The 17,948-nt window shown below is 35.2% G+C and overlaps 6 protein-coding genes across 6 annotated transcripts; 3 read left to right on the plus strand and 3 right to left on the minus strand.

Moving 5' to 3' along the window:
* Positions 1–1,476: 1,476 nt before the first annotated feature.
* LOC117792836 lies at positions 1,477–3,336 on the plus strand. Its single transcript, XM_034633128.1, has one exon. It carries the CDS (start codon positions 1,477–1,479, stop codon positions 3,295–3,297), a length of 1,821 nt encoding a protein of 606 aa, XP_034489019.1. The 3' UTR covers positions 3,298–3,336.
* A 4,072-nt stretch (positions 3,337–7,408) lies between these two features.
* Positions 7,409–8,529, plus strand: LOC117790940 (esterase GA18864). The gene is made up of 3 exons (XM_034630557.1): positions 7,409–7,567; positions 7,638–7,958; positions 8,029–8,529. Exons 1-3 carry the CDS (start codon positions 7,438–7,440, stop codon positions 8,469–8,471), a joined length of 894 nt encoding a protein of 297 aa, XP_034486448.1. The 5' UTR covers positions 7,409–7,437; the 3' UTR covers positions 8,472–8,529.
* A 164-nt stretch (positions 8,530–8,693) lies between these two features.
* On the minus strand, positions 8,694–11,406 carry LOC117790941 (elongin-B). The gene is made up of 4 exons (XM_034630558.1): positions 11,015–11,406; positions 10,657–10,750; positions 10,392–10,536; positions 8,694–9,322 (listed from the first exon to the last, which is right to left on the minus strand). Exons 1-4 carry the CDS (start codon positions 11,015–11,017, stop codon positions 9,208–9,210), a joined length of 357 nt encoding a protein of 118 aa, XP_034486449.1. The 5' UTR covers positions 11,018–11,406; the 3' UTR covers positions 8,694–9,207.
* Positions 11,407–11,869: 463 nt separating this feature from the next.
* Positions 11,870–12,563, plus strand: LOC117792030 (signal recognition particle 14 kDa protein). Its single transcript, XM_034631985.1, has 4 exons — positions 11,870–11,960; positions 12,015–12,087; positions 12,156–12,256; positions 12,315–12,563. Exons 1-4 carry the CDS (start codon positions 11,937–11,939, stop codon positions 12,444–12,446), a joined length of 330 nt encoding a protein of 109 aa, XP_034487876.1. The 5' UTR covers positions 11,870–11,936; the 3' UTR covers positions 12,447–12,563.
* Positions 12,280–13,429, minus strand: LOC117792029. Its single transcript, XM_034631984.1, has 3 exons — positions 13,234–13,429; positions 12,926–13,175; positions 12,280–12,870 (listed from the first exon to the last, which is right to left on the minus strand). The coding sequence occupies exons 1-3, from the start codon at positions 13,300–13,302 to the stop codon at positions 12,584–12,586; spliced, it is 606 nt and encodes a 201-aa protein (XP_034487875.1). The 5' UTR covers positions 13,303–13,429; the 3' UTR covers positions 12,280–12,583.
* A 372-nt stretch (positions 13,430–13,801) lies between these two features.
* Positions 13,802–17,905, minus strand: LOC117791427. Its single transcript, XM_034631168.1, has 7 exons — positions 17,549–17,905; positions 17,321–17,469; positions 15,562–16,441; positions 15,386–15,505; positions 14,802–14,966; positions 14,622–14,730; positions 13,802–14,563 (listed from the first exon to the last, which is right to left on the minus strand). Exons 1-7 carry the CDS (start codon positions 17,610–17,612, stop codon positions 14,326–14,328), a joined length of 1,725 nt encoding a protein of 574 aa, XP_034487059.1. The 5' UTR covers positions 17,613–17,905; the 3' UTR covers positions 13,802–14,325.
* Between the last annotated feature and the right edge of the window lie 43 nt (positions 17,906–17,948).

Genomic DNA, 17,948 nt, shown 5'->3' on the forward strand with positions numbered 1-17,948 from the left:
TGGTTTGTGTTTTGAGCATTTCAGTTATTAAACTTTTGGCAGGCATCCTACCCTACCCCACCCAATCACCATCTCTTATGGCTTCCAGCCGCTTTGTGCAACTGCCCATTGCTAAGTAATGAGATCGATTTTAATGGCACGCTATTCTTTATTTCTCGTCTCTCTATTCCCACTTTCGCCCATTTCTCCCACTTGTGCCACATTTCAACGCCAATAACGTTGGCAATTTTATTGTTGTATTTTTTTTATTTTCTGTTATTTTTGGTTGGGGTTTTTTTTTGTGTTCACGCCGCCCAGCTAATTAAATAATAATTGCCTTTAAGCAATTATTCTGTTTGCTTGCTCCCGGAAACAGTTTTACTCTTATACCCCGTAAACTGTTTCATATTAATAAAATGTTGTTTAATCTGAATAAATGTGGGTTTTGTATTATTGTAAAAAGCAACAAATTTGTAACAAACTTAATTCTATGTTTTTAAATTATATATACATGCAGATTATAAGTATATAAATTTTACTTGGTTTTCATCACTCCAGATGAATTTCGGGACTCAGTTAGTTCCACTAGCTGATAATGTCTATCAAAAAGGTCATTGAAATTCTTGAACTGCTGTTTGTCACCAAATGCTGTGTTATTCCAAATGACACAATCTTGTATTTATAAATTTTAGACCCTGTACCAAAAAGTGTGAAAATAGTTTTACAAGTTTCAACTTCAATATTCTTGATTCTAAACAACAGCTAAGTGGATATAACCATGTCCGTCTGTAAGAACACCTAGATCTCAGTGACTAAAAAAGAGACTAGAGCTAGAGACATTAAACTTGGAATTTAGGTTCATCCAAGCCGGATTTTTTTAGAATCGGAATTTTGAGAGCAATCTTAGAGTTTTTTTTTTTAACATTAGTTAAAGCACATACTCGTATGATTTTTAGATTTGCACTTAGTCTGTATTTGTCCTATGTAACAAGATACTAAATATTTTGAAATTTATGTACATTTTTTTGACCAATTTATTTATTTTCAAATATTAAAAACGAAATATTTTTTTGATATGTAAACACTTTGCTTTCATAATAATTGTTTAATATATATATTTCATTAATAAATGTATCCAGAACCACCCTGATCCAAATTCATTTTATTTTTACAAATTTAATTGACTCTTCGACATTTGAAGTACAAGGTCTAAATAAAAGTACACATAACATATGTGAAAATATGAGATGTTTGCATCTTCTACATTTAATCGCAATTCTCGTGTCGTTCGAAATAGTTGTGTTGAGTGCGTGTCTTCAAATCGGAATTATTAAAAAAAAAAAAAATATGAAGAAATTAAAATTACTGCTGCTGTTACTGGTGACATTGTTCAACTCTGGTCAATGCACATCGACGAGTACCTTGGATATATTATCTAAAGTTCGAGATATTGCCGAAAGAGTGCAGGCGGCCGCAGATAGAATACAATTACCGGCTATGAACGAAAGTAGAATTCCCTTGGACAAGGCTACACTAAACGACCTACTGAAGCCCTTCAAGGAGTTCGGCATTGAAATTGATGAGATAGATGCACACTCTCAATACGGGACAAAAGCTCTTTATTCACTTAAAAACCATATTGAAGATGTCAAATATAAAAATTTTGTAAAGATTATTGACGACATATTAAAAGAAATAAGAGCGATTTCAGTCCCGTATGAGCAAGGATTTCGTTCTGAGTTGCTAAATGGCGATAACTATGAGATTGAAACGCTCGCAAATTTTGCCGATTGGGCACTTAGCTTTAAGTCTGATTCACCTAGTATGACATTGCATACGTTGAGTTATGACTTGGATGGTAAATCTGGTGTTTTTTACGTAGTAAAGACTTTTAAGATTCTAGCGCAAGGCTATGAGATGTTCAACGAAATGTGTAGATCAAAACAATCGACACAACAATTTTTGAACACAGTGTACACGGATGTTGCACTCACTCAACTGAAGGGCCACATCATGATGGAGTCTGTGGAAGTTATTCTTCGACTCAATAGCGGAGATGAATTAACGAACTTTAGAAACCGAACTCGTGAAAAATTTCGAAATTACACTACAGATGTTTACAATTCGCTTATGGAGGCGATGGAGGCAATGGAAGGTCAGAATCGAAGTGTCTGGCGTTGTGATCCCGATGAACACATCCCTAAGGTCACCTACGATGAGGTCACACGATTACTCCAAGGCTATATTGAGAACAAAGTGGATCTAGATACCGACGGGTCATGCCGTAAGACCTGTGGCTATTATCAAAATGCACGCAGCCAGGGTTGCTTCAAGAGTTATGCCAAGTTTTGTGGACAACAGCCCAAGTGTTCGGGTAATGTCTACAATTGTCAGTCCGAGGATTTCGATATGACGGTGTGTCAGTCTCCAAGCGGAAGCAGTCGTCGCTACGATTACATTCATTATGAGAATGGAAGATATCTGGGAGAGAGCAAGAAATGTGAGAGAGGCACAACGAATAAAGTGGAAATCTGGCACCGTTGGATTGTCCAGAATTGCAGATACTGTTTCTGCCTCTGTGACGAGCAGGGTCCAAAATCTGATCGATACTTCAATCTACGAGAGGCCATTGCTGATGTCGAGGAGAATAAGGTGGTGACTGGACTGAGGTTTGTGAAGAAAAATCGTGTATTCCATTTACAGATACAGCAGGCAAATCTTATGCCCCACGGCGTCGTCGATATTAAGACAGTCGAGTGGAAACCCGTTGATGAATACGAGATAACGGATGCAAACATTGTCAGTGGACTGGATTATCATGCATTAAACTATTCCAGTCGCTCAATAGATCTGGATAATATTATGAACCCAAAGGACAATAGTTCTGTGGTAACCGGAATACGTTTCCGTGTCTTGGGATCACACCTGAATCTTATGGCACAATTAACTAAATTCGATTTCAAAACTGGAAGGCTTCTACAACCAAAAGTCAACAGCATCTGGCAATCAAACGATGGCAAAAAAAGGGAAAAAATCAATCTAGATAATCTGGATGTGCCGACACGTACAAATGACAAATCTTTACCACTATCCGAGCATAACCAATATCTGGATTTTGTCAATTCTGGAATGGATCAGGATGTGGCGCAAACTACTCTACCATTTATCGATATACAGGATGTTGTATCCGAACCACCAGCACCGTTAGCCGGCATTGGCATCTACTATAAGTCAAATTCTGGCTATGGCGGCTTTGTTGCACCAAAAATTATCACATACAACTTGGCACCTCAGCCTCAGATGTCAGAGATCAGTTAATAAAATTATTCAACATGCGAATTGATAACTAACTTTAATATTTCCATTCCTTTAACTATTGAATAAATAATTTTTTGTTACATAAAAATATCAAATGAAATTTTGTAAAGAAAAAATGCTGAAAGAAAATATATGTATAAATAATAAAATAGTATCTCTTGTTATAAAGTGAATCAAAAATAAAATGTTTAAAGTACGTGAATTTAAAATACCCTTGTGGACCATTGTACATTTAAAGCAAAAGATTTTAATAAAAATTAAATTAAATATATTGGCATTTATTACTGATTCAAGGAAAATGATCATGTGATAGCCCATCATCAAAGTTCATATTGTAGTTTTATATACTTAAAATTTCAGATCGACTGAGCCACCGTAATCGCTGCTGAACCGGAAGTAATCGCTTCATGAGATCTTCTCAACTTAGAAACCCAGCAATAAAGTACAAAAATATATTCGCTCCACATAAATAAAATACATCGATTTGTTTATACACGATTCTAGTTTAAATGACGCATTTCAGCATAATTATCATTAAAACAATTACTTATAAGATTAATCTGTCTGCCTGTCATTTACAGTGCACTGCTTTGTTTTGGGCCAATTTTGCATGACTCGCTTTGGGCCGAGTTCAATTCAATTCTATAGTCTGACAAATAACGCAATTTGTAATTGAGTCACGTAAAATGTAATCTATGGGTAGCAAATAAATTGATTTGTTGTTAAAATTCAACCCCAATACAAATGCAAATACAAATTCAGATACAAATAGCAAACTGTGTCAGACACAATCCTGCTTTTGTTGCCTTGTAATAAGTTGGCCAATTCAACTAATATAAAATGGCAACAATAGATATTCAGTTTAGTAATGCTAAGTAACGCAAATGGTTTGATTATCTACATACAAGTGAGTTGTAGATAAGGTATAACATATTATGTAAAAACGCTCATCTAAAAAACACCCTGTTCACAAGATTCGTTTATTTTAATTAACTTTTTTTCTGGAATACTGAGCCTAACACTACAAGTATAATTTTCTTGTGAATTATTGTGTAGTTACAATTTCATTGTAAATTTAAGCATTTAAACATCTTAAGACAAAATAAAATTTGGTAATAGCGTTATAAACTAATGATTTAAATATATACAATTTTAATATTTAAACTTATATAACTTTAAACAAAAAATAATTATTGATACAACAGTTTTGCATGGATTTACAATTTGTTTGAATAAATCAAATGGAGCTCTAAAGAGTATCCACAAAAAGAAGATAATGCTGCTTTAAAATAGTTTTACTGCTTGTCTTATTCAAGTCACCTTATAAGTGTATATACTGTTTATATATATACAGTACAAGGCAAGCAGAACAGTTCAAGCAGTGTATGTCAAGTTACAGCTTAAGCAAATTTGATTAATATGAAAATCTTTTGCCAACAACACAATTAAATTCATTTACACATGTTTATTGCACCATAATTATCACTTTAGTGTTTTGTGGTGAATATATACGAGTGAGCACTGTAAATTATAATAGAAGACTGTAATATTGCAATTTATTGTTGCACATTGTGGCCATTGGGGCCAATAAACTTGTCATCAACGATTGCCTCAAACCAAAAGTGTGCATTTAATAATGCCAAAGATATTTATGCATTTATCCAAATTCCATTGTTATTAATGTGATCTATGGTTATTAATTTATTTTACGCCATTTAGAAGCACCTGACAAATATTTGCACAACATTCTAGCAACCCAAATGGAATTTATTTAACAGAGATTGATTTTAATATTAAATTCTGTTGGTATTGCTGGCCGCATTACCACGCTGACATGGCCAAAAGGGCAGACATTTTGGCGTTTTGGCTAGCCTGGTCGTAACTAGAACTGGAATTCGTTACTTTGCATTTGTCTGCATTTAAAGTCTGCCTCAAAGTCGGCTGTCTGTGGCTTTACCTCTGATTTACAAGCGTAAAATAGCAGCAACATCAAATATTTAACTCTTTCCTATCGAGTCTACAGGTCTGTGTAGCTGTATGTATGTGTGTGTGTGCTATAAATAGTTTCGTAGCTGCGGTTGCTCAATTTGTATGTGTGTGTGTGTGTGTGTGTAAAGTTCTTCATTTTTGTGGGTTTTTGCATTTTCATTGCATACTTTGCAATGCATATGAAACTGTAATGAGTTTGCCGCAACCAAATGCATTTTTATTTTATTTTATTTTTTATTTGATTGCATTTAAACGCATATTAATCAAACGGAAATGCGATGCAATAAAAGCCTGTACCACATAAATATTTACAATTTACGCACAGCTCGCAAAAGTCTGCTATTTCATTTTCAACGTCCGTACATGAATGATTGCATGAATGAATGAATGTTTCGAAATGAGATGCGATATTCGCACGCATTTATTCAAATTTCATTAAAATTTATAGTTGCCAACTTGGCAATGATGGCAATAAATCAGCAAATTAATATTAGGCTATACTCAATGCAAATAGTAAGAATGGGCTAACACACACTCAGACACGCACACACAGGTATATCATGTATTTATATAGGTGTATTGGTGCGCATTTATCATGAGAATGTGACAAAATTTGGACAAAATTTGATACATGCAGAGCATATTTAATTTCCAGCATGCAGCAACATAAGCAACTGACCAGCATCCGTTAGAGACTGCAGCCTAGACTGGAAAATGGCCAACGGTTTGAGCCAACTTGTAACTTTGCTAACGTGCAAATAACGTTTAAATGGGCAGCCAAGGCAAACATCAATCAGTTCATGTTTATGCGGGCATTTTAGCATTCAGTTCCTGGAATTCAAGATGTAATTAAGTAACACACAATAGTTTAAGCTTTAAAGTTATTGACCCAATTGAAGAATAAAAAGGGATTCAAGGGAAGAGAAGGCAGACCTACAATTGAACATAACCCACATCTTGTTAGTATTGCACATATATGTATCTGTAGCTTACTCTAAGTTTTCAAATATTACTTATACGTAACGATATGTAAACCTAACATAATAAACCTAACATAAATAACAACATTTTTTGCATAAACCCAAGATGCAAATCTTCATTGGTATTTTTCAATTTGAATTCAATTGAATTTAATTTTACAAAGTTTTATCGAATGCTATAATAAGGTTTTTTAAAGCTTATAAGATTTTAATACTTTAATTAATAAGCAGTGCTGACAACTTGTTGCAATAGTCAAGCCGCAAAAAAAAAAGGGTTGGCACGCCTGTTTTGCGGACTTCAGGCTCTTTTCATATTGTAATCAATTTTTAAAATGTATTTAAGTCTGCAATTTCTATATTTTAAAGGCTAGAATATTTTAAAAAAATTTGTAAGATAATTTTGGTTTATTCACCTGCAGCACAATGAACTCTCAGCAATCATAAGAAAAAGTTTAGCATCATTTTATTTAATTTCAAACTAAAATTTTGCAATTAATTGCAAATTTTTTGTCCAATTATTTCTAAAGAAAACTAACAAAAAATTAAATGTCGCGCCGTTTGCCGTTTTTAAACATTTTTAATTGCTTTAGCTAATACTCAAGCCCAATTTTTTCAAGTTTTCAAAAAGCGAAGCAACCCACCACATAATAAAGGGAAATGTTAATTTAACAGTTGTGCTGAATGACACACAAGTTGCAAAAAAAATTGCACAGATGGCGACAAAAAAAAGCCATTTTGTCAATAGATGGCCAAGCCTGTCGACAATTTTGTCAATAGATGGCAAACTGGAAAATTTTAATTTTAGCTAATGCAAATTTTAAAATGCAATAACTTTAAAAATCGGGAAGAGAAGTTAAAAAATTTAATTCCAAAAAAATTTATATATATCACAAAATCGAGAAAATTCCAAGAAAAATAGCTGAAAAATTAAGAAAAATTCGAATCTATGTGAATTTTCTTGGGTGCACCCAAATTATCATTTTGATTAAATTAGAACAAGCTGCCAGACTTGGCAAATTTTGCAGGGTGGCAACCTTTGGAGCTGGACAACATGTCGCAGCTTGTTGTAAAAGTAAGAAGTATTCTTACTGTTTAGCAAATAAATGAATAAAAAAGTTAATATTTGTTAATCTTGTAATCTATATTTGCAGCTGTCGATTTTATTTATATTATGACGAACACCGACACAGAAACTGCTGGCTCAAGCCGTGCCACCGGCGGCGCCTCTACGTCATCCACAGCCAAAGTGGAAATCACGGAAAAAGTGCGCGTTCTTTGTCTGCACGGATATCGGCAAGATGGTAATAAATAACACTTCTAATTTGTTAGTGAAATATTAAGCGAAAATGCATGCTCCCTTCCAAATTGCAGCTGATTCATTTAAAAACAAATTGGGCTCATTTCGCAAGTTTGCCGGTAAATATGCCGACTTTGTGTTCATCTCAGCGCCTCACGTAGCGGCGCCTCTGGAACCGAATGCGGAGACCGTGGAGCAGCAGCGCAGTTGGTGGGCCAACAAGGATGATGGCACATTTAAGGGCACCAACAAGGGCGGACCTGCCTACGGTTTCCAGGACAGCTTGCGTGCCGTTGAAGAGGCTTGGAAAACTCAAGGACCATTCCAAGGACTCTTGGGCTTCTCACAAGGCGCCTGCTTTGTGGGCCTAATATGCGGTCTGGCCAAGAAGAAGTGTAAGTGAAACTGTTCCAAGTTAACCAACTCTCTCTCTCTCTCTCTCATATTGTCTGCCCTGCCCCACAGTGACCTCAATTCGTCCGGAGTTTGCAGTACTCAGCTCCGGATTTATATCCGGCAGTTTGGTTCATATGAGCGCCTATGAGGAACGCATAACGATTCCAACTCTGCATGTTTACGGCTTGACGGACGAGATTATTCCCAAGGATATGAGCGAATCTCTGGCGGCACACTTTAAGAATGTTGAGGTGCTTGAACACAATGGTGGTCATTATTTTCCGGCCACGGCCCAGCAGAAGCAAACGTACATCAACTTTTTCCAAGATCGCCTGCAGGAGTATCTAGAGCATTTGGAGCTGCAGCAGAGCAGCAATGCATCGTTTATCGATAGCGCCGAGGAGGAGGAGGCAGAGGCAGAGGAGGACGATGGCGGTGTGACGGATGCCAATGATGCTGAAGTGGCTGCAGTGACGGCAGCGGCGGGTTCAGGCATGGATGATAGTGATTAATTCATCGGGTTGTTCGTTTTCGGTTTTTAATAATAATTAAATCTTATTATTACAATAATAATAATAATCATAATTTGATTATAAATTATAATAAATTTAAATCCCAATATTTTAAATATTCACCGTTTTGCTCAATTATCATCAATTGCAATTATTATAAGCTATTTCAAAAGTGACTTTCATTTCAGATTTGTTTTTTTTTTTTTTATACCTTTTCTTAAATTTTTGTGAAATATTTTAGTTATTTTTCTTCTTAAACAAATTCGTACAAATTTCATAAGAAACAACCAAATGGGTGATTAATTAAATAAGGTCAATAAATCCCATTCCAAATGACAATTTTGTATAATATTAATTAAATTGTTCCTTGCTATAATATAATCAACGAAAAAAATGCATTCAATTTGCTATTTTTGCTGTTGTTTTGTTTTGTTTAGTTTTTTTTTCTTCTTGTTTTGTTGTAGTTGTAGTTGAAGTTGAAGTTGTTGTTATTTGACCAGGCAGAGTAGAAATTTTAGTACAATTCGAAACATTTTGCATTGCATCGACAGAGTTGACTTTGTATGATGGGTGGTTGTGGGTTGTTGGTTTTGAAGGGGGATGAGGACAAGCGAGCGATAGTAAAAATTTGACTCTCAACATTTAGTTTTGTCTCGCATTCAGCAGCAGCAGCAGCGATCAACGATTCTTATAGTTTGTTTGGCTGCTGTTGTTAATGATTTTTGACTTGATCATTTTATGCGACTTGTTCCTGTCCATTTGAGGCCTCTTGATTCTTCATCACTTCGGGCAAATCCGGCGGTGCTGAATACGGTGTGATGTCAAGCGTCTCAAAATCACCCATCTCGTTCCTACAAACATACAAATTATCATCAGTAAAATGTCAACTCAATATCAGCTTTAGACACGTGCGAAGCGTCGCAACGACCGATAGCAGTTGTGTGTACAGTTGATCAAGTAATTGTTTTGACAAACTTAAAAATTCACCTTTTGTTTTTCTTAAAATACTTAAACCAAATACCAAATATGTCTGATTATTTATTATTTTAAACAAGATCATTTTAACTACTTCTCTTATAAAAATATCTATAGTTATTATTTATTTCTGTAAAAAATATAACAAAATTTCTCTTCTAAAATCTTATTAACTCTTCATAAATTCTGTTTATATCTCAAAAATTATATTTTTAAAGCGGTCATAAAAATAATAATAATCTTACAACATAAAAAATATCATTCAAAATTACTCGCTTTTAAGAAGTTATTTGTATTTTTTTAGATGCATGTTGGAAAAATTGCGTGCATTAAATAAATAAATATAAATGAAAAAAAGTAAGATAAATACAAAAATGCATTGTTGAGTGTAATATTTCATGTTTATTGCTAATGTTTATAGAAAACCTCAAATCGACTGTACTTTTTGCATCTAATACTTTTGAAAAAAATACATTTATTTCTTGCTATGTTTAATTTTAAGATTTAAGGCCGGACAATTGTGGAAATGCCCATATGTGAATATTTAGATCTTTGTCAAAACTATTACTTGTCTATATTAAAGTACAGTACGTCAAAAAAGTGATTTGGAAACATCAAAAAACACATGATTTGTTTTTTGATTTTTAAAAATAGTTAAATTCAATCAAAAATTATTTTTCTTTATTTTTAACTGGTTTTAAGAACCATGGCCAAGAATAATAAGATAAATGTCCATAAATTTGATAAATTCGAATATTTGATGAATTGTATAAATTTTGTTTTTTATCAAAACACTTTCGTGATCAACTGTATGTCAAGACAACAGCTGTAGACGGCAGTGTTGGCTGCTTGTTATCAGCGTGACTCAAAGGGCGGCTTTCATAACGGACGAACGGAGCACATACATACATACAAATTGCGGAACTAAGTGTCCGTCTGTCTCACCTGCACATCAAGCCCAGTTGCGCCGGAGCTTGCGCCTTTGCCGTTGATACTGTAACGCCGTAGTCCTGCAACGTGTTATCGTCCTCCATGATATCGTTGTCCTGATTATATAATCGCTGATCGCCTGGTGGCACTTTCAAGATGCCTAATGTTGATGATGATGTTTATAACAATTACTTAATAATCAAAATTTGTTCTCTATAAATAGGAATAACACACACACACACAAGTGTGCACACATACATATTAAAACACACAAACTCACCTTCGATCATGCGTTTCAGTTCAACAACTGATGTGTTTTCCTTTGCATCCGTAAAGATGGTTGTCTTTTGCCTTCTGATCATTAGAAACACGTCCTGTAACACAAATAATTGCAATTAGAAATGTTTTTACTGTCATAGTTTCGGTCAAAGTTCATTGCATTGAATATCGACGCGGCTTTTGCTTATTCACCGTGCACACACGTTCCGTGTGTGTGTGCGTACGCGTGTGTGTGTGTGTTAGCAAAAATGACGTGCAATTTGTTCAGCAGCAGCAGCAACAACTCGGCGTCATTAAAATTATCCTGAGCAGAGACAGAGGCCGGCTTGCAATTAATTTATACATATTTGTGTGCTTACCATGTTTGCAAGTTTGTTTTGTTGGTTGCCTTTTGTTTACTATATTGCCTGTGCAGGGGGTGCTTAAAGGTTGCTACAACGCCGTTTTTGTTATTGTCGGTTGCCTACTACTGCTGGCGTGGGCGGGCGGAGGGTGCTTCCTTTGGCGGTCGTATAGTCGTTCGATCGTTTATGCTGCTTACACCACCAACTAGAACACGCAGCAATGCAATTTCGGGTGAACAGTGTGGGGACCGTGGTGAAGGCAACTTTTGCGAGTGTTTGTGTGCACAAATAGCCTCACTAATAGCCTGCACTTGTAAGTTTTCGTAGATTTTACAAATTTTAATGTAAATTTTTTTTTGGCGAAGCAAGACCGAATGCCAGCCCTGCCAACTTAACTCCAAATGCGAGTTGGCAGCATTTCAGTTTGTTGTGACGTCAGAAATTATGTTAGCTAACATTTTATTCTCTGAATGTTAATTAACATTTTGTAAAAGTACTAAAAAATTCTCAATTTGTATAAAAGGCCTGGGCGCGCAGTTGAAATGTAAGCTTAATTTTAAATAAATAAATATAATAACCAAGATTATTTATAAAAAAAGGAAAAAAATGAATAATTAATAATTAAAGACCTGGCAGCGCTAAAACAGATGGCAGCGTCTCTAGTGTCATTCGATATTTTGAGAGGGTAATATCGATATTAAGGTTAACATTTTAATAAAGGTTTGAAATACGTCAGCACTCGGGAAAAGAAGCTAGAAAATTTAATCAATTTAAAAAATCCGATATTAAGTACAAAAATGAAAAACATCCAATTTCGTAAATGTACTTATTTTTCTAAGTACAAAAAATCAAGCCAGATCGGTAAATTTTGCAGGGTGGCAGCCCTTGCACCGGGTGGCAACAGTGCACTTCATGCCTCGTCTGATTCTGCCACGAAATGGTTTTGCTAGATAATTCAAACGTAAATAAATGAATTACACGTAATAATTTGTAATAAACATACATTTCATTACAGTTCATACTGCGTCTAGAGAAGATTGCAAATGATGCAAAAAAGGATTCATCATTTACCATCACGTTTAAACGCTGTAAGTAGTACAGGGCAGAGATCTCAATGGGACTCCACTAATCAAAAATGCGTTTTCATTGCCCACAGACGATGGACATGATCGACCCGTGCCGCGGGAAGGAAAGAAACCGCTGCCAAAACCAAAAACCTACATGTGTTTAATGCGTGCACAGTCAAAGTCGAAAAAGGTAAATATTTGTACATAATTTAAGTAGCGGACAATTTGCATTAATGTCAAAATTTTAGATTTCCACAGTTGTTCGCCAGGAAGATGTTCCCACTATTATGGCAATGTACACACAGTTCATGAAGAGCAAAATGGATGGCCTTAAGCGTGTAAAGAAAGTCAAAAGCAAGGCCAAGGCGACAAAAGCATAATCTATGTATATTTTTGTCGGAGAAGTTAAAATTAGTTAAAGCTTTTAGTTACTTTCAAATACCCTATGGCGATTCCTTGTAAATTAAAATTTTTACCATATTTTTGGTGTTACAACATTGTACTGTACATTAGAAAATCAATCCCATTCAAGTGCACCTTTCTGAGCACACAGATCAAGAAGACTTTTAGGTAATTTATCCTGTCGTAATCCATACAAGTACTTTGGTCTAAGAAGTTCAACCAGCGCGTAAATGTTCTCCCTTTGTGCCTCTGTCCAATCCTCGTCTGACATATAGCATAAATCGTCAATATAGATGACATCTATACCGATGCTTAAGGCGCGTTGAAACGACGTTCCAGCCTTAGGAATAAAGTCCAAATACCCGGACAAGTTGTCAACCCATAAGGCTCTTATATAGTCATCTGGAAAATAAAACATTGTAGAGTTTTTATGCTAAAATGTTGTTAAAACACTTACTTTTCAGGTAATATAAACGTGTATTGGGATCCGTTGGTATCAAAGTCAAAGTATTCTTGATTTTCTTGTATTCCATTTGGAACGGTTCGTTTGGGGTAAGCACATTATATGTGTATGCTTGGGTGGCGTCGGCTACGGTGCTCTGGAACCGGGCTACATCGTCTGCAGAACCGAAAACTTGTCCACACCAATTTTTAGGATATACGTGGTCCTGAAATGCGGCTGCTGTCAGTATCAACGGTCCGTCGTGCTGATGAAGTAAATTTAATATTTCTGAAATACATACTAATACTCAATATATTACTCACTTGTTCGTAAGGCCCATATGTCTTTCGATGATCTAATATTAAGGGCTGTCCAATATCATTTAAAAACATGTTTTTACTCAAAACAAAACAGCAGAGTTTGAAACTTAAGTTGCTTAAAATTTTATAAAGCCGACTGCACAATTTACAGAAATGTCAACTATTAACAGACAATATTTTGCGTTAATAGTCTCTTTTTGCGTCAGCAGACTCTCTTTTGCGTTAACAGAAACTCTATTTAAAAATTGCGCGCTTTTTGAAAAGTGAAAAGAAGTTATTTTTTTACGATATCAATAAAAAAAAAAGTTAGTAATACCCATTCGTCTATAAGGAAGAATTGTTAATATTAACATAAACTGTATTACTCCAGAAATAATGTTTTAAAACAAGATATAATTTAATGTGTATATACATATATGTATTTAAGTAAATACAAGTGTATGTCATTCATTCTATTAAGAATTTAAATTATATTCGGCACAAACCACATATAGTTTTCTTGCATCGAGCATGTTTTTTTGTTTGTTGTTTGAAACATACAAATATACTGTTTGTTTTATCACAATAAATATACAATATTTGCGTTTTTATTTACTTGTGTGTATGTGCTGTTTCTTTGCCTTGCATTTTCGAGAGCTGGAATACCCTAATATTGCATTCACAAAACATTAAATTATTTAATGCTTATATTTAATACAATTAATTTTGAGTAGATTTTTCTTTTTTATTCTGTTATTCGCTTTTGCTTGTTTGTTTTTAGAACAATGACAGTCTTTTACAACATTTTATGAGAATATCATCTGCGTTCATAAAGTTTCTCCATTTGCTAATGTTTATTGCAAGTTTTTTTTTGGAATTGGTGAGCAAGTGTGCGTTAAATGTGAACGAATACGAACACCATTTTTAAAGAAAAAACAACAAGTTAACAACAAAAAATGGTTAGCACACTACCAAAAACCATAATACAATGCAAATGACTAAAAAGTACGAAACGCACCTATTCAAAAAAATCAAATCAAAATAAACTTAAGACTAGTAATTAAATTAAATCGGTTAAATGATATATAGATAACAATAATGTAATGGCGTTCGATTTTAATTGAACGTATTGTAGCGCAAGCTGCTGTCCACTTCGCCAGCATTATCGCTAAATCCGCCTGAATTGGATGGCTGATCAGCAATGAGATCCGTGGTAGACTGCGAATAACGACGCCATCTCTGCCATGGCCACGCGTCGCGTATGCTATCAATTAATCGCTGCTGGAATGTCTTGTATTCCATGTCCACCGATTGCGTGTCACCAAAATTGAAATCAGCCACCTCTACCGTAAACCTAAAAGCAACATTTTGAGTTAGTTCATTGCTGTGATGAATCAAGAATTAATTGTTACCGATTACGGCTCTGCATGTAGTAGGCCACTCCAAAGATAACTAGACAAACGGCGACCAATGTGCAGGCAATGGGCACGACGACAACCGAAAGCTGCGACTGTCGTTTGGCTAAAAAGCAAGGGTAAACAATGTAAATAACAAGTAACAAATAATTATGAAATATCACTCAAGTCACTCACCTTCATAGATATTAATGGTCACCTGATTTACGCTCTCAGATACTTCGTTGCGTATGAAAAACAGAATTGTCTTGCTGTCCGAAAAGTAGCGCTCATAGTTAATGTCACATTTGTCGTACTTTATATATAGGCCGCAAGTCTCGTTGCCTGTTGCATTGTACGGCGCTGCAAGTGGAAAATAATACAATTAATTTTGTAAGCAAATAAGACTTACTTAAGAACATTACTTAAAGATACCCGTTCCTTAGGGTATCTATGAATTTTAAACTCCATTATTGAGCACTAAATCAAATAGTATTAATCAAAATCCTCAAACTGTCAAAACTTAACCGATTTTCTTCCAAAGTGTCAATTTTATGATTATTTGACTTAAATCATCAAAATTTTTTTTTAAAAGAGTGTCGCGATTCTTTGACATAGCTAACAAAAGTCGAGGCGCTGATCCCTGCTCGCAGGAATTCCAACAAACCCAAAATTTCTCATGTTGTTGCTGATGTTGTTTAGAAGTTTACTTGCAGAATTTTACTGCCTACGACTGCAATATAGGGAATAGTCTACAAGCTACGGGTATTATAACTACTCACCATTAAACACCGTAATACAGACTTCAAATGGCGCTGAGCCCTTGCAATTGACTTGTAGATTAATCAGCTCCCAGTGCTGAACCCAGTTCTTGCCGCTGGTGCCAAAATCGGAGATGGGCTCTATAATTAAATAGTGTTTATTAATTATATTATTTGTTAAAATATTTATTCCTCACTTTTGGACACTATACGCCGTTCGAAGAAGCCGTAAGTGTTGTTCACATCCTTGGCGATTATATTGCCATTGATACAATTGTAGGGAGGGGGCGGAACAGGTAACAGCTTTAGTTTGCGCACTCCTAAGGGATTTACCAATGCTAAAGATGTGTTCAAAGTGCTGTTGTTGTTGTTCATCTGGAGTTGTTTTTGCCGTGCATCTGTTAAATTGAAACCAAGCAGCGCTGCATTTTTATGCATTGTTTGGTTCAAGTCACGCTTCGAACGAAACTGTTTAGGTTTAATTGTTGTTGTAGTTGTTGCTGGAGTTGTTGTAGTTGATGGAGTTGTTGTTGCTGGAGTGGTTGACGTTGTAGTTGCTGGTGTGGTAGTGCTAGTTGTAGTTGTGGTTGTTGTAGTCGTTGTGGTTGTTGTTGTAGTCGTTGTTGTTGTAGATGGGATTGGCTCTGGTGGTGCATTTGGTGATGCCACCACTAGAACTCCAATATTAAAATATTGATCAGCCTCGGGATACATTGCTTGATAGTCATAGGCATGCGACATGCCCAGATATGTACAATTTTCGAACCAATAGGTATTGACATAATAATGATTTTCCATCAAATATTTATAATCAGCCGGCCACAGGTCAATGCTATGATTAACCACATCCTTTGTGGACACAAAATCCTGTTTGCGCACCTTTTCATTTTGTATAAGCTCCAGGCTGCCAGTCAGGGAGTCAACCAATTCAAATTTCACTGAATTTTCAGCCACAACTGGCCACAATATAAATGTCTTCTTCTTAACTTCGACATCCAAACGATGAGTTCCTAGTTTTGTCACATCCCTTGGATACTTGACGGTCCAATTACTGATCGGTTCGGACGTTTCAATTTCCTGCAACCAAAAAAATTAACAACAAAAATTAGACATCAAGTAATTTAATGTATAGAGAGGCTGCACCCATTTAATTAAATTGCAGCTATAATTTGTGGAAACGTTAAGTGATTCTCGGCGAAATTGATCCACACGTGTAGGAGACTATATATAAAATAGATTGTATTCCCCAGCTTCCCAAGTCTTTACAATACCTTTGGGGAAAGGGCATCAAAAACGTACCAGGCACCGCCAACAAGTGACGCCAAATAATTGAAAGAAATTAGCATTGTAAATTTGATATCGAGTGAATAGAAGTCAATTGAATCGTTGGTTAAAAATAATTCTGGAAATGCATGTGCATGTGGGATTTCAATGCACTTTAATGGCAATATTGCAGTAAGAGATAATGGCGTATAATATACCATGTATTGATTTATTGTACTGCATGCAATCGAGTGAAAGCGTACAAACACAAAAGATAACCACATATTATTTATAAGCTATTTTTATCAAAACTTGTCATTAGAGAGCGCGTATAGGGCATGATTTATTCGTTGCGAAACAGACACCCTTAACGTATATATACAGACGTGTGCAAAATAATAGAAGCATGATAATTTAATAATGTTTAAATGATAATAAATAAAACATAAAGCTAGATTGACAACACTTTTTCTCTTAGTATCACCTTAATGATGATCCAAGGGATTAATGTTAATAAAATTAACATATTCATAACATCAATATTATGGAAATGTGTTCTTATTATTTTGCACACGTCTGTGAATGTGTATGTGCAATTAGTCATAACAATTAAATTGTTTCGTTATACTATACATGTGTGTATATATGGCTTATCGCTTTCTTTTGCTTTTAACGTATTTTGTTTACGGTTACCTCTTTCCGGCCACCACTCGCTTTCCAGTTGAAAGAGTATTCGCCTTTGTCAGCCACTTTATTACCATCGTACAGTGTGGCGGTAACATTTACTGTCGATCCGAATAGGATATGTTCTGGTGCCGTTATAACAACGTGTTCACAATTAACTGAAAATATGAAAAGTATTGAAATGTTTAACAACGACCAAATATTCATTAGATTATTCGTATTTAGATTTATTCTTACCTGCATGAAAACAAACGTAGATTACTAAAGTTATTGCTAGTGCTGTACTGCACACGCTAAGCATTTTTGCAAAGCCACACAAATAGGGCTCTGGAATTTCCCGATTGCGTTTAGAATGAAAAATCACTTTTATAATACTCTTGCACCCCCGCCCCAAAAAACAAACAAAAAAAACAAAATTTAAATAAGGTTATTGGATTTCACAGCCACTCTTGAAAATAATCAACAAATTGTAACTCTTTAGGTTGTCTTGCGGTTATTACTATTTCTAATTTTTTGACTTTACAACAGTTTGCAATGCCAATTATTGCGTTTTCGTTTATTTTACAGAACTGCAAGTGAATCGCAATATCAAGCAGGGCTGCACAAGCATTGATGGGAGAATCGATAGCATCAATGG

This window comes from Drosophila innubila, assembly GCF_004354385.1.
Source record: "Drosophila innubila isolate TH190305 chromosome 3R unlocalized genomic scaffold, UK_Dinn_1.0 2_E_3R, whole genome shotgun sequence".
NCBI lineage: Eukaryota > Metazoa > Arthropoda > Insecta > Diptera > Drosophilidae > Drosophila > Drosophila innubila.

Excerpts from the sequence above, each read along its gene's own strand:
- LOC117792029 (XM_034631984.1), bottom strand. The coding sequence starts at position 13,302 with ATGTTTTTAAATGATATTGGACAGCCCTTAATATTAGATCATCGAAAG. Across the intron at positions 13,176-13,233 it reads CATATGGGCCTTACGAACAA|CACGACGGACCGTTGATACT; the intron begins GTGAGTAATATA and ends TTACTTCATCAG. Across the intron at positions 12,871-12,925 it reads ACGTTTATATTACCTGAAAA|ATGACTATATAAGAGCCTTA; the intron begins GTAAGTGTTTTA and ends TTTATTTTCCAG.
- LOC117791427 (XM_034631168.1), bottom strand. The coding sequence starts at position 17,612 with ATGCTTAGCGTGTGCAGTACAGCACTAGCAATAACTTTAGTAATCTAC. Across the intron at positions 14,967-15,385 it reads CTGTATTACGGTGTTTAATG|CGCCGTACAATGCAACAGGC; the intron begins GTGAGTAGTTAT and ends TTCCACTTGCAG. Across the intron at positions 14,731-14,801 it reads GACCATTAATATCTATGAAG|CCAAACGACAGTCGCAGCTT; the intron begins GTGAGTGACTTG and ends CTTGCTTTTTAG.
- LOC117792030 (XM_034631985.1), top strand. The coding sequence starts at position 11,937 with ATGGTTTTGCTAGATAATTCAAAC. Across the intron at positions 12,088-12,155 it reads TACCATCACGTTTAAACGCT|ACGATGGACATGATCGACCC; the intron begins GTAAGTAGTACA and ends CATTGCCCACAG. Across the intron at positions 12,257-12,314 it reads CACAGTCAAAGTCGAAAAAG|ATTTCCACAGTTGTTCGCCA; the intron begins GTAAATATTTGT and ends TCAAAATTTTAG.
- LOC117790940 (XM_034630557.1), top strand. The coding sequence starts at position 7,438 with ATGACGAACACCGACACAGAAACTGCTGGCTCAAGCCGTGCCACCGGC. Across the intron at positions 7,568-7,637 it reads GCACGGATATCGGCAAGATG|CTGATTCATTTAAAAACAAA; the intron begins GTAATAAATAAC and ends TCCAAATTGCAG. Across the intron at positions 7,959-8,028 it reads CGGTCTGGCCAAGAAGAAGT|TGACCTCAATTCGTCCGGAG; the intron begins GTAAGTGAAACT and ends CCTGCCCCACAG.
- LOC117790941 (XM_034630558.1), bottom strand. Across the intron at positions 10,537-10,656 it reads ACTGAAACGCATGATCGAAG|GCATCTTGAAAGTGCCACCA; the intron begins GTGAGTTTGTGT and ends CATCAACATTAG. Across the intron at positions 9,323-10,391 it reads CAACTGGGCTTGATGTGCAG|GAACGAGATGGGTGATTTTG; the intron begins GTGAGACAGACG and ends GTATGTTTGTAG.
- LOC117792836 (XM_034633128.1), top strand. The coding sequence starts at position 1,477 with ATGAACGAAAGTAGAATTCCCTTGGACAAGGCTACACTAAACGACCTA.